The sequence below is a fragment of the Zea mays genome, chromosome 7, assembly GCF_902167145.1.
Source record: "Zea mays cultivar B73 chromosome 7, Zm-B73-REFERENCE-NAM-5.0, whole genome shotgun sequence".
NCBI lineage: Eukaryota > Viridiplantae > Streptophyta > Magnoliopsida > Poales > Poaceae > Zea > Zea mays.
In genome coordinates, this window is record NC_050102.1 from 39,940,017 (window position 1) to 39,954,435 (window position 14,419).

At 45.6% G+C, this 14,419-nt stretch overlaps 1 protein-coding gene across 2 annotated transcripts; it reads right to left on the reverse strand.

Moving 5' to 3' along the window:
• Positions 1 to 7,386: 7,386 nt before the first annotated feature.
• Positions 7,387 to 9,958, reverse strand: LOC100281459 (uncharacterized). 2 transcript variants are annotated; one of them, XM_008653188.4, is made up of 3 exons: positions 9,056 to 9,958; positions 8,574 to 8,948; positions 7,387 to 8,127 (listed from the first exon to the last, which is right to left on the reverse strand). In XM_008653188.4, exons 1-3 carry the CDS (start codon positions 9,734 to 9,736, stop codon positions 7,945 to 7,947), a joined length of 1,239 nt encoding a protein of 412 aa, XP_008651410.1. In that variant the 5' UTR covers positions 9,737 to 9,958; the 3' UTR covers positions 7,387 to 7,944. The 2 variants fall into 2 exon arrangements, with proteins under 2 accessions (XP_008651410.1, NP_001354946.1); NM_001368017.1 differs by having other exon boundaries at positions 7,395 to 8,127; positions 8,574 to 8,945; positions 9,056 to 9,911.
• Positions 9,959 to 14,419: the final 4,461 nt, after the last annotated feature.

Consider the following 14,419-nt stretch of genomic DNA (forward strand, 5'->3'; position numbering starts at 1 on the left):
GAGACTTTTGCTCCTGTAGCTAGGCTTGAATCAATTCGCATATTATTGGCCTATGCTGCTCACCATTCTTTTAAGTTGTTTCAAATGGACATGAAGAGCGCCTTCCTTAATGGACCAATCAAGGAGGAAGTGTACGTGGAACAACCCCCTGGCTTCGAGGATTACAGGTATCCCGACCACGTCTACAGGCTCTCTAAGGCGCTCTATAGACTTAAGCAAGCCCCAAGAGAATGGTATGAATGCCTTAGAGATTTCCTTATTTCTAATGCTTTTCAATGTTGGGAAAGTTGATCCCACTCTCTTTACTAAGACTTGCAATGGTGATTTTTTTGTATGCCAAATATATGTCGATGACATAATATTTGGTTCTACTAATCAAAAGTCTTGTGAGGAGTTTAGTAGGGTGATGATGAAGACATTTGAGATGTCTATGATGGACGAGTTGAACTACTTCCTTGGATTCCAAGTAAAGCAACTCAAGGAAGGGACCTTGATCTCTCAAATAAAGTATACTCAAGATTTGTTCAAGAGGTTTGGGATGAAGGATGCAAAGCCCGCAAAGACACCGATGGGAACGGACGGACATTTGGACCTCAACAAATGAGGTAAGTCCGTTGATCAAAAGGCATACCAGTCTATGATAGGTTATTTGCTTTATCTTTGTGCTAGTAGACCGGATATTATGCTATGTGTATGCATGTGTGCTAGATTTCAATCCGACCCCAAGGAATGTCACCTTGTGGCCGTTAAGCGAATTCTTAGATATTTGGTTACTATGCCTTGCTTCGGCATATGGTATGCAAAGGGTTCTACTTTTGACTTAATCGGATACTCAGACTCCGACTATGCCAGGTGCAAGGTTCATAGGAAGAGAACATTAGAGACTTGTCAGTTTCTGGGAAGATCCCTAGTGTCTTGGAGCTCTAAGAAACAAACTTCTGTTGCCCTATCCATCGTTGAGGCCGAGTATGTTGTCGTAGGATAGTGTTGTGCACAACTACTTTGCATGAGGCAAACCCTCCAGGACTTTGGCTACAATCTGAGCAAAGTCCCACTCCTATGTGATAATGAGAGTGCAATCCGCTGGGTGGATAATCTTGTTGAACACAGCCACACTAAGAACATAGACATCCGTCATCACTTTTTGAGAGACCACAAGCAAAGGGGAGATATCGATATTTACCATATTAGTACCGAGAACTAGCTAGTTGATATCTTCACCAAGCCTTTAGATGAGAAAAGGTTTTGCAGGTTGCGTAGTGAGCTAAATGTCTTAGATTCGCGGAACTTGGATTGATCTATAGCGTACATGTGTTCTATGCCTTTGATCATGTTACTTTAAGCATTAATGTCTTTACTTGCTTATATTTGGTGCTCAAGTTGTACAAGTCATCCCCGGACCTCATAAGTCCCTATGCACATGATGCACATGTTTAGGGGGAGGATGTACTACAACTTGATCCTTTGAGACTAACGTGTTTGCTTGAGTACTTTTGATATAGTCTCAAAGTTGAATTGAAATGGAAAAAGTGAACTTGGACAAAGAAAGGGATTCCACCGCATTTCGGTATCAATGTATCTTGTTCCAAGTTCTTATTTGTGTTCGCATTGCCTTTTGATTTTATTTGACATTTTGGTGCGGCAATGGGGTTAAAAGGCCAACTAGTTCTCTTGTTTTGGTGCTTAATGCCAAAGGGGGGGAAATTAAGGCCAAAGCAACTGGATCAACCAACCACTTGTGAATTTCAAAAATTGTAGAATTAGATTCTTTGTGTTTGATCAAAACCCTCTAATTGCAAAAATTGTTCTCTTATGGGGGAGAAATACGATTATGGGAAAAGGGGGAGTTTTGGGCATTTGTTCAAATTTACTCTTGAAAGATCTTTTGATTTGCCAAAACGAGTGTTTTTGACTTAGAGATAGGCAAAAGAATTTGTTTTGTGAAAATAAACCAAGTGGTGGCAAAAATGATACAAATATGTCAAATCCTAAGTGAGATAAATTTGCCTTCAATTTGCACTCTTTAGCTTCTCCTTGAAAATGTTGTTGCATTTCAAGTTGCTTTTAATGTGTTGGCATAGATCACCAAAAAGGGGGGATTGAAAGGGAAATGTGCCCTTGGGCCATTTCTATAAATGTTTTGGTGATTAGATGCCTAACACATATTGTTTTAGTGGATATGTGCTAAAGTGCTAATAAGATGCAAATCAAGAATCAAGGTATGTCTTTAGCCTTAGTGAATTGTTTTTGGTACTAACATATTCCTCTAAGTGTTAGGAACCTTGTCAAACAAAATGAGATTGGATTAGAGAAGGTTAGCAGTACCCAGCCAGACTTGCACCAGCTTGCGGGTTTACCGGACTGTCTGGTGACCACCGGACAGTGTCCGGTGCCCAGGCTGGCGCGTCGACGTACTCGCTGCTCTCGGGAATTGTTGGGGAAGCTGTGGCTAAAATTCACCGGACTATCCGGTGAGCCAGCAGCGCCCGCGCTAACGGTCGGCAGCGAAATCAGCGCGCAATCAACATGTGGCGTGTGGCCAGCGCCAACGGTCACCAGGTCGCACCGGACAGTCCGGTGTGCCAAGGGGGACCCTAGCTGCAACGGTTGGCTTCACCAAATAAGGAAGGAGATCGCACACTATTCATGTCTGGTGGTGCACCGGACCGTTCGGTGCGCCCACGGACAGAAGGCAACTATTGCCTACCAAATGGAGCTCCAACGGCTCCTAGCTGCCTTAGGGCTATAAAAGGGACCCCTAGGCGCATGAAGCAGAACACCAATCCTCCATTGAACATCCTAAGATGCCTAGACTCCGCAAACACGCATCCAATTCATTGACTTTGAGATTTGAGCACTTGTTTGAGTTGTGAACTCGTTGTGTCGTATTTTGTGCTCGTTTCTTGACTTGTGTGCGTGTCGTTGCTGGGACTCTAGCTCTTGCGTGTGTTTCTAATCCCGCCTTACTCTTGTGGTTTCATTGTGATCAATATTGTAAGGGTGAGAGGCTCCAACTTGTGGATATTCCTCACAAAGGTGATAAACTTGAGACAAAGAGAACCGTGGTATTCAAGTGGATCATTGGATCACTTGAAAGGGGCTGAGTGCAACCCTCGTCCGTTGGTACGCCACAACGTGGACTGGGCAAGTGTTTCACTTGGCCGAACCACGGGATAAAAATTGTTGTGTCAACTGTCTTTTTTCTTGTGTGATTGTCTTTACTTCTACTTACTTTATAATTGCTCTAAGTTTAATACTCATCTTGTGAAGAGTGATTAAGTGAAGAAGTTGTCTCTTTCTCTAGTCATAGGATCTTGGTTTTGACTTCACTAATATTTCATAAACCAAGTTTGTGTTGTTTAGTATTGATTTTTACAGGATCACCTATTCACCCCCTTTAGGTGCTCTCAGATATGTGTTCATTGGCATCCCGTAAAACGATTGGGATTGGTTGTGCCAATTTCAGCCGATGTATCAAGCATATTATCCTTGGTTTCCACCTCGTGCGTGGGAAAATTAGCAACAATGGATTTATCAAATGCACGCGCTAGCCTCTTGTAATCGTCTTGCATTCCTCCTATTATTTGTTGCATCTATTCTTGTTGTTCATCTATGCAAGATCTAAGAGCTTGGACTTTGTTTGTTTCATTTACCTTGGGGGTAGTTGCAATAGGTCAGAGCGAAGCTAGATCAGTCGCTCGTTGCCGAATGACCTTGTGATTCCTGTCTACCTTGAAGTTGGCCATAAATTTGGCCTGGGCCTCCTTGATCAGTTGCTCTTTGTGTTCTTCAAATTCTTGCTAATCTTTAGCCGACAGAGTCTCCATAGTCAGCTCGATGATGTTGCTGAGAGAGGCATCAGAGTTATCCTTTGGACGGACCATTGACGATCGATCCGATAGATCCTCACACTTTGTTCCTAGTGGAGTCACCAAAAAGTGTGTTGGCGTCGATCTGGGTGCCAATCACTGCGAGGTGTACCGGCGGTGGCGCTCAATACGCAGCGCGGACAGTCTGTGGCCTAGGGGCGGACGGTCCGCGACCTGTGGTAGGAGCGATTTGTTCTCCACGTAGAACCAGATGGTCCGCGCTGGTGACCGAACGGTCCATGTGTGCGCAGAGGCGGCAGTGTTCGCCAACAACACCTGGATTAACCCCTCGAGAGGGACCCGTTAGGGAGGAGAGATCCTAGGGTTTGTCTTGGGATCGGCATGCTACCCAAGATGCCTCCAGACAACGTAGAGTCGAAGAGAAATGAAGATTAAGCTAAAGAAGACTACGCTATTGTCTACTCCTATGGCCAAAAGTAAAGGAACCGAAGATAAATTGATTTGATTCAATTGTTGATGATTCAATCAGCCATACCCCTTCAAATATATATGGGGGAGGTCTGGACCCGTTCCTAGGCATTCTGCAGCAACTCCAATGAGTTGAGAGGGGTAACATGCGTGGAGATAGGAACTCAATTTGCGTGTTCTGATCTAATAGCGTACTGTCCACGCCTATGGGCGGACGACCGTCAGGCCGTGACCAGTGCTACAAATGGTGCTCAACACAGGTACAATTTTGTCCCATCTTGTCGAAACTCTTAAGGTCTTGTTCGGTTACAAGGCAATTAGTGGGGATTAAATCTCTTAATCAAAATTGAATAGAAAGATATTTTAATCTCTCTCGATCTCCTCCGATCACTGTACAACCGAACAAGGCCTAAGTAGCGTTCCTTCCTTGATCAAGCTCTTTAGACTCCATCAATCTGATACTGTAGCCTGGCTTTAACATGATTTTAGAAAGCATGGTCAGAGAGTGTGTGTGGAACTAGCAATCACCTAAAACACCTTGGTTAAAACATGATTTTTGTTGGAATATTCTTCTAATTCCTTTTATATATTTGGAATATGCTTTCCTGTATGGCAATAAATATAGGTCCTCCCTGTAACTTGTACTCTGCGGTTGATAGTGGATCTGTTTCCTCGTGGTTGTTTGCTCCTCCATATTGGAGGGCATTTTTCCACGTAAAACTTTGTGTATATTTTATTTCCTAAGAAGTGGTATAGGAGCTAGGGTTAGAAACATTGTTTTTATCCACATTGTGGCCATCGCCGTCGCCGGTTCTTAAGGTTTCTCGTGGCAATCGTATTATCTTGAAGGGCAACTGTTTGAATAATCTCTATTGCTTGCAATATTCAACAGTTGATGTTGAAGCTGTTTCTATTGTGTTCCAGAAGAGAGGTTATTTTGATGATACTAAGTCGTGCTTCAGTTCCAAGTCTAATGATTCCTTAGACTTGATTGAAATTCAAATTTAGCATCGTAGTGGTGTTTGGGAAACAATTCTATGGATACCAGAGTCAAGGGGAGATTTATTGGAATATGCCTCTAATTCCTTTTATATATTTGGAATATGCTTTCGTATACGGCTATAAATATAGGCCCTCCCTTTAACTTGTACTCTACGGTTGATGTGGATCTGTTTCCTCGTGGTTGTTTGCTCCTCCATATTGGAGAATATTTTTCCATGTAAATCTTTGTGTCTATTTTATTTTCTAACAAGTGGTATCAGAGCTAGGGTTAGACACATTGTGTGATATCCTGTCCCCTGGGATGGTGATTTTCTGGCACAAGGCTAAATAGAATTAATAGAGTATCCATACCAACAAGGTGCATCTTTTTTTTCGGAAGTCTATCTCGAAAGAACCTCCAAGTTAAGCGTGCTTGGCTTGGAGCAATTTGGGATAGGTAACCAAACGGGAAGTTTTCTCGGGTGCGCATGAGTGAGGACAAAGTGTGCACAAAAGACTCGTGTTGGTCTGAGGGGACGATATATGATCCTAGAGAGCTGCCAAGAGTAAGTACCGCCGGTCCAGGGATTGGACAGGGTGTTACACATTGTTTTTATCCATATTGTGATCGCCGCCGCCGCCTGGTATTAAGGTTTCTCATGGCAATCATATTATCTTGAAGGGCAACTGTTTGAATAATTTCTATTATTTGCAATGTTTAACAGTTGATGTTGGAGATGTTTCTATTACGTTCCAGAAGAGAGGTTATTTTGATGATACAAAGTCGTGCTCCAGTTCCAAGTCTAATGATTCCTTAGACTTGGTAGATATTAAATTTTAGCATCCTAGGGTGTTTGGGAAACAGTTCTATAGATTTAGAGTCAAGGGGAGATTTGTTGGAATATTCCTCTAATTCCTTTTATATATTTCGAATATGCTTTGGAATATGCTTTCATTTACACATATAAATATAGATTCTCCCTGTAACTTGTTCTCCGTGGTTTATAGTGGATCTGTTTTCTCGTGGTTGTTTGCTCCTTCATATTGGAGGGGATTTTTCCACGTAAATCTTTGTATCTATTTTATTCCCTAACAATTTTGTTTCGCACCTTGGTTTTGCTAACCTGTTCGTTTTAGATTAAAGCCGACTGTTTGGACTGCTGGTGCAATCTATATAGACAGAAACATCCGGTATGGATTAAAGCTAAACAAAGTAACATATTTTCCACCATAAACGATGAATAGCATTGAACCTTATTCCCTCCAAGCCCGCGTAATGCAAATCGGTAATCCATGGATTCCAGCGCGACGATGCTGTTCTTTCACTACAACAAAAGTTAGATTAAAGTTCAGGCATCACCGAAATGGCATATATATATGTCAATGAGTCCATTTGGGACCGGCCGGGCGCTGTACTTTGTAAGCCTAATTTTCTTTTGTCTTTTTAATAATGGGCACCGGAACTCCTGCCACTCGTTTCAGTAATACCAAAACCAACATATATGTAGTAGGTCCCATTTGCAGTGGGGGCAAAAAAATCAGAGGTTCTTGCCGTACGCGAAATATTATATGAAACTCTTTCAGGAACTTGTGCTCCATAACTCAACAATGCTCTCTTTTCTTCCATAGTGAACTTTTTAACGAGCCGACATATGCCAAACACACAAACGTAATATATATTCAGTTAGGTGTGACGGAAATCTGCACGTTAACTTGTTTACGTGTATATATATATGCTGCCTTTTTTAGATAATGACATGTTGCTTCTGGATGCTGAAAATATGTGTGATTTTTTTGTTTCTATCCTGCCTTTTTGCAGTAAACTTCTGATGAACTTTTGTAGCAGGACAGAGACAGACGAGTACGCTTCGATCCCGCGAGAATACTTCACGTACCGAAGCTGCAGTATTCGTATGAAATCCTAACCGTGTGTCAAATTTGTTCTTGACAGTTTAGTTGCGTTTTTTTTTAAAGTGGCCGATTAGTTAGGAAGACCACCTTGAACAATCTCCGTTTCCTTTTTTTTCCCTGTTTGCGAATAGCGCGCGCGGAAGCATGGCCCGGACAGAACAGAAAAGGCGCAACTTAATTAGCTTGGAGCTGTTACTTGTAATAACGAACAAAAATTAAATAGAATAGGTCATTTCTCGTTGTCAACTCCATACATAGACATCACGACGATGGCACACAAACACACAAGCATGTCAACGCTAACACTCTACCAACCCACTAGAGAGGCACTGCTACTACTGTACACAACTTTGCTACATAAAAACACTCTGTACATAGCTACGCATGTATATAAGGGCCCATGGGGTACAGCAAAATCTGGGCTCTGCATGACGCGCGCACAGTCCGGCCTTCTTCCTGTCGCCCAAGCGTCGAGGAGGCTCGCTTCGCTCTCCAGTTTTCGGAGCCTTGATCTGGATCCCGACGCGCGCTTCTCCTCTGTTTCTTTTGGTTTCTGGATTTGAGCTTGGGGCAACTCTTGGCCACATCATCTCAAGTTTTTGCACTTTTTGCTGAACATGCTATGCATGATGGCAAGGTATCGATCTGTTGGTCGTCGTAGCAGGTCCATGCATGAGAGGTCAACGATGGTCATGAGTGAGCTGGTAAGTTGATGGGCATCCATCGTCGTCGTCATCATCGTCGTCAATCGTCATCATCTTGTGGAGGTTTGCTTCTCCCATTCCACGGCGATGTCCTGCGCAACCTTCACAGCGTCGGAGGAAACGCCGGAGAGGCCTCTCCTGGTGAAGCCAACAGAGTAGAGCCCGGACTCCCCCTTCCAGCCGTGTGGGAACGGCACCCTTGGGTACCCTTCCTGCGTGAAGAAATCACTTCCCTGACCAGCACAAGAGAAGCCCAGTTAGATGACAGTACAAGTTCTGTTTTTCTTTTCTTTTTTAAAAACAAAAACTTCATGATATATAACAACGACAAAAAAGTATTTAGAGAGGTTAATTAGTACTGCTACCTAACGGCTTTAGAACTGTCAAACATGCATTAGAGAAATTTTTAAAAGCCCTACTTTTGTTCGGTACAAATTAAATACAATATACACGTCCCTAGCTAGTTGGTACCATAAATTTCCTCTTTACAACTTTCTTTTCCTTCGTTCAATCAAAACCCTTTAGTTTGTAAGTTGAGGTTTTCAATATTGATTACCAACCGTTAGTATATATTGTGAATGGAAAAAGAAAAGAAAAATTAAGAAAAAAAGGTGAGCCACGCACTATGGGATGTGACATGCAAGAAGTTATTAATATGATGTACAACATGTTGTTGTACCTTGAGCCACTGAGGGACGTTGCTGTGGTAGCCGGTGGCGAGTATGACCGCGTCCGCAGCGACGCGGCGGCCGTCGACGAGCTCGGCGCCGCCACGGAAGAACCTCTTGATGCCCGGCACGACCTGTATGTGGCCGGAGCGGATCCTGGCGAGGGCGCCGATGTCCAGCACGGGGGTCCTGCCCCTGGCGTTCTTGAGCTCGAGAGGGCCCCCGGCGGGGCGCCGGATGCCGAGCTTCTCCAGGTCGCCGAGGAAGAGGCGCGCGAGCAGGACGAGGACGGCGTCCACCAGCCAGAGCGGCAGGAAGCGGAGCAGGAAGACGGCGACGGAGAAGGTGGCGACGCCGAACATCTCCCGGGGCAGGACGTGCACCTTCTTGTCGAGAAAGAGAACCGATGGAGCAAGTCAGCAATAAAAGATGAAGAAAGAACGGATGGGGATGGGTCGGAGCGCTGTGCTGCGCTGCGCGTCGTTCTTCTCACCGCGTCCCTGACGACCATGGACGGGAGGGCATTGTGGTCGCAGAGGTCGAGGCAGACCTCCATGCCGGAGTTTCCGCAGCCGACGACGAGCACGCGCTTGCCGCGGTACGCCTCGCCGCACTTGTACTCGGAGACGTGGGAGACGGGGCCGGCGAAGTCCTGGGCGCCGTCGAACTCGGGCACGATGCGCTCGGCGTTCTCGCCCGTGGCGACGACGAGCCAGCGGCCGATGTACTCGGTGGAGGCGGCGCTGGCGACGTCGTCGTCGGCGAGAGCGTCGGCGGCGCGCACGCGCCAGAGCCCCGCGGCCCGGTCGTAGCGCGCGGACGTGACGGCCTGGTTGAAGCGCGGCTGGACGCCCGCGCGCTCGGCGTAGGCCTGGAGGTAGTCGACGAACTGGCGCTTGGTGGGGTACTCCGGGTAGTGGTCGGGGAAGGGCATCCCGGGGAGCTCGCAGAACTGGCGCGGCAGGTGCAGGCGGAGGCGGTCGTAGGTGCGGCGCTGCCAGAGCGACGCGATGCAGTCGGCGCGGTCGAGCACCACGCACGGAACACCGCGCGCCCGCAGGCACGCCGCCACCGACAGGCCCCCCGGCCCCGCGCCCACCACGATGGGCCCGTTCACCCACACCACCCGGCCTTCCGCAGGCGGCGGCGCTGACGATGCGTCTGCTGCCTCCATCGATGGATCGGATCACTAGTCGAGCTAGCGACGGCCGTACCACTAGTCTTTTTCCTCTCTGTATACGTCGTAGGGTAGCTTGTGTGTGGATGTGTGATGGGTCGACGATGGGAGCACGAGACGAGAGACGGATGGGCGCAACGAAGTGGAAGAGCAAGGGAGAGGAGGAAGATGCAATGCAATGGGCGGGTTGTGTACTTGTGTAGGAGGAGGGGTTGCACTCATGGGGCTTAAATAGGGGAGAGGGGAGGGGAGGGACGGGCCTGGCTCTGCAGACTGCAGGAACCAACGGACGGCGATATCGATGTGGATGGGGAGGAAGGAAGTTGACATGCGGGCCGGGCTGGGGTAGCCAGCCACTGGCCACGCGGACAGTGGCCGATTAAATTCCCGCCACGCCAAAGCAGCCGAATCTGGTTCTCTCTTCTGCTCTGCTGCAGCTCATTTTACTAGAGTCTAGAATAGCAAAGAAAAGCATGGCATGCGCGTGCCTTTAGTTTCCCCTAACTTCTCCGATCCGTGTACTAGGGCGGTAGGAGTAGAAAATCGTGAGGGGTTAAAATTAACATGCATCGAGGAGGACCATGCTAGAGCTCTATAGAGATAGCTAGTAGTACGTACCTAACAGGCCGGACAGACGTACACATACTTATTGTCACTATTGCATTTAGCAACCACCAATACCTAGCGCGATCGATAGGGGGCAGGGTGCCGGTCGATTGGATATGCAACATTCACTTGGCTACCGTGCTGAGCTCTCTGCACCCATACTATATATAAGAGCAAGTTTAATAATATAATCGAATGCTGGCTGTAAAAATCCTTGCAGCATGCTATTTAGCTTACTCGTTTAGTGGTTAACTCTTCACTATTAACATAGAGCCTCACATGTCTCAAAGCTTCTTGGTTCTTGTGTATATAAGCCGACTGTAAGTTTATACGTACCCCGCTTCTCCTCTATTCTCTCTTCTTACTTCTTCACCGCCTCAGCACATTTAGCAAACTTATAATCTCTTATTATACTTTGTCTAAGCAAGATCAATTTGGTTGCAACATCTGACCGTTGTACAACAACCTATAGTGTTGCAACAAGATTGGTCCTACACACACATAACATGTACATGAAGCCAAACTATGATTCCATCCTACTCTTACGTGCTCATGCATGTGTATGTGGCACACCTGCGCTGCCTCCATCCGATCGATCCTGTACGTGGGTGCTAGCTAAATGCATGTTGCCGTACGGAAGTGTTCGAGCTAGGCTGCAGCCTCACCAACTGCGTGTCGATCGATCGTATTCGGGGCCGGTCCTAGTATTTTGGGCCCTCAGCAACAGCTAAATATGAAGGCCTACTTCATATTCATATATATGTCTATGTGTGTATATACTTATATATAGAAACTTATGGACACATAATTGTTGATCTCAAATAGGTTTTCAATAATTTTAGTTTTAAAGTGCTTTTTTCCGACAAATGGAACATGAAGACAATAAATAGTTGATATTCAACCGAGACATTAGGATAACAAAATCCACCTCTTTAACATGCATGCTCGACAATACTCTATACGAAAATCTCTTACAATAGCCTCTTATTAATCACTTGTTGCGCGGTGGCTGGATCGGGTGTTTGGATTAGTTTTAAATCGCGTATATATTGCTCAAGACGAGTTTTTATTGTTTTTTTTCTAATTCATTTGATTATTATGATGACCTTGCACAATTAGCTATTAAGTGTCTTGTTGTAAGAGTAGTGGGCACGCATGTCTATTGTTAGTGTTCATGCATGAGGGCGTATGTAGCTAGCTAGTAGACATATATATTTTATTATTATTTTAACAACACTACTTATTATTAGCGTGTACATTTAGCTTTGACGACCAAACTGGATCGGCCGGCCGGCTATATAGAAGCGTATGCATGTCTTGTAGCGAATACCAACTTGTCAATGGAGACGGTATGGACTACGTACGCGGAGCATGTGCAAGCAGTAGTGTACGTTGCGTCGCATTTGCATGGGCGGCCAGCACCGGTCACGTACGCCTGTGTGCATGTGGATGCCGGGTGTGTGTTTTAGTATAGTATTCTTGACTTGCTGGGGCGCGCGGGGTGGTGACTTGTGAATCTGCTTGTTCCTTCGTTAACACACTGTTCATATTCATTCCCACCAGGCCAGCGCGCTAATTAGAAACTGGGAGATGAGGAGGAATTAAATTAAAGCCACTCCACACTCCGACGTCCAGGGAAAAATATTAGTATATGTATAAACACGTTGTCATCGCTAGCAGCTCTCGCGATCATTATTTGGATCAGCATGCGCGCGGTCGTTGCTAGCTAGCAGCCAGGAGCTGTGTAGCATGCACGCGCAAGCTAAGCGTGTGTGCAGTGTGCTGATCTTTGCATCGGCGGTAGTGTGGTCCGTGCCACTCGTAGGGTTTATTTGAGAGCAAGATATCGATGTAAATTCGAGAAGCTAAAACTTTTCCTTGCTATTTAAAATAGTAAGATGATTTTAGCCCCCTCCAATCCTCTTCAGTATGTTGCTATCCATAATGCTGCAATTACTTTAAGGGTTTGTTTGCTTTGAGGTGGATTGAAGGGGTTGTGGTTGATTGAGAGGGGGTTGTGGTGGATTGATAATACTGGAATTCGGCTCTTTGCCGAGTGCTCATCGCTTTGTCGAGTGTAATTTATCGGCCACTCGGCAAAGCATGCTTTAACGAGTGCTACTCTCGGCGAAATAAGACACTCGGCACAGACCTAAGTTGCCAAGTGACTAGACCATAGCACTCGACAAAAAAAAGGCACACCTAGAAACCGGTAAAGCTTTTTTGCGAAGTGCTGTGGCAGGACACTTAGCACTGAAGCAACGTTTGTCGAGTACCTCCTCATACACTTAGCAAAGGAACCGGCAAAACGGGCTATAGGGGGCTTCTTTACCGAGTGCCGGTACAGAAAGACACTCGGCAAAGAGTGAGACTTTGCCGAATGTCACGACAGCTCTCGGCAAAGGCTCCGTCACCGTCACCTGACATCTTGATGACGACTTTTTTTTGCTGAGAACCAAGTGACGCTCGGTAAAGTCTTTGCCGAGTGCCCCATAAAAATGTCCGGCAAAGAAACCGTTGCCGATGTACAGTTCACCAATACTTCTTTGCCTAGTGTTACACTCGATAAAACAGCTGTGTCCGGTAGTGTAAATCCTGCCCTTCCAAACCCTTCAATCCACTCCAAACCGAAAAAACCCTTAGCGTTGGATCTGGCCTTTAATTTGCATAGCGGCAGCATATATGCACATATACATGTTCAGCGCCTGCATGCATTGTGTCGGTGATATATATTAGTGGGGGCCGGCCGCCTTGTTTGCATGCATGCAATTATTTACCGCTGACAACACGTCCACTGTTATACAAGTCGCACACACAGATCGACACTAGACACATACGCGTACAGCGTACTGGCGAGCTAAGCTAGAGTATAAACCTGGCCGGCCCATACGTGCATGCCCTTGGCTTTTGTTCGCATACGCCGGTGCGAACTTGGCATGGAAGCTTCCCAAACTCATAAAGTACGTATATATATACTTATTTATATGGCGAATGTAGATAGGATCTTGGTAGTCTTCCATCGACAGCCGCATATGTTTAATTAATTGCCGGCCAATATACAAAGCTCTAGCGAATGAATTCATATGCAAACACACAGTTTGAATGAATGAATGAATGAATGAATGAATGAATGAATGAATGCCTATAGCAGCAAGTCGTCCTCTCTCACGCCCTTGGCTAGCTGCTAGCCAGCAGAGTTCGTCGGCTCTCCCATCCAAGTCGCGCGCGACCTCTCTCTCTCTCGCGCTTCGTAGATGTTATTCTTATAGCTAGCTGAAGTGGCATGGACGTTAACAAATGGCTAAGGCGGCGCCACCGTACACTAATGACTATGGAGATAGAATTAGTTAATTTTCTATATATATATACACCACATGCGCATGATGTTCTGCCGGACCGGAGTGGAAAGAATCGGACGGATATATATCTATCTATTTATATATATCTCCAATCCAAACGCAACTTGTCCATCCATTTGTATTTTTTTAAAGACCCAGCTAAACCAGCTTATATTAATGAAAAGAAGGGACTATTAGCTAGATTTATGCGTCCGAGATGCAGTATATAATTATCAGATAAGACGTGAAATCTAAAAGATCGATTACTCAGGATTAATTGAAGAGATAACATGAAGAGATAATATAAAAGATCTACATCTCTTCGTGTCTTTCTTCAGCTCTTGCTAGCATCACGCTAGTTAGCAGAGCCGCTAGAGTGTAGTCACGCGTGTGGATGATCGATCGGAAGGGTTTTGTTCCTCTGTAGCAGCAGCTGGGTATACTTTAATAAGCTTCATTCATCTCCCGCTGGTTCAACAGGACCGTCCAAGATTATTAAGCATTTTAATTTCACGCGCGGCACCGATGAGTCGTCGTCGTCCTTCATTCGGTGACAATTTATTAATTCAGGTTTTTAAACAGACTTCCGTACGTTATGGACGCATTCGGTCTCTGCATCAAATTAAAGGGAAATTATAGGCATCTTATTAGCAACAGCACGGGTGCGGAACAATACTAAATTCAGAGAATATGGGCGCTACTCCATCTGAACCACTCCCTCCTTCTTGATCTGCTG

Coding starts and splice junctions, on each gene's coding strand:
- LOC100281459 (XM_008653188.4), bottom strand. CDS start 9,736: ATGGAGGCAGCAGACGCATCGTCAGCGCCGCCGCCTGCGGAAGGCCGG. Junction 8,949..9,055: donor CCATGGTCGTCAGGGACGCG/GTGAGAAGAACG, acceptor TTTCTCGACAAG/AAGGTGCACGTCCTGCCCCG. Junction 8,128..8,573: donor ACGTCCCTCAGTGGCTCAAG/GTACAACAACAT, acceptor TGTGCTGGTCAG/GGAAGTGATTTCTTCACGCA.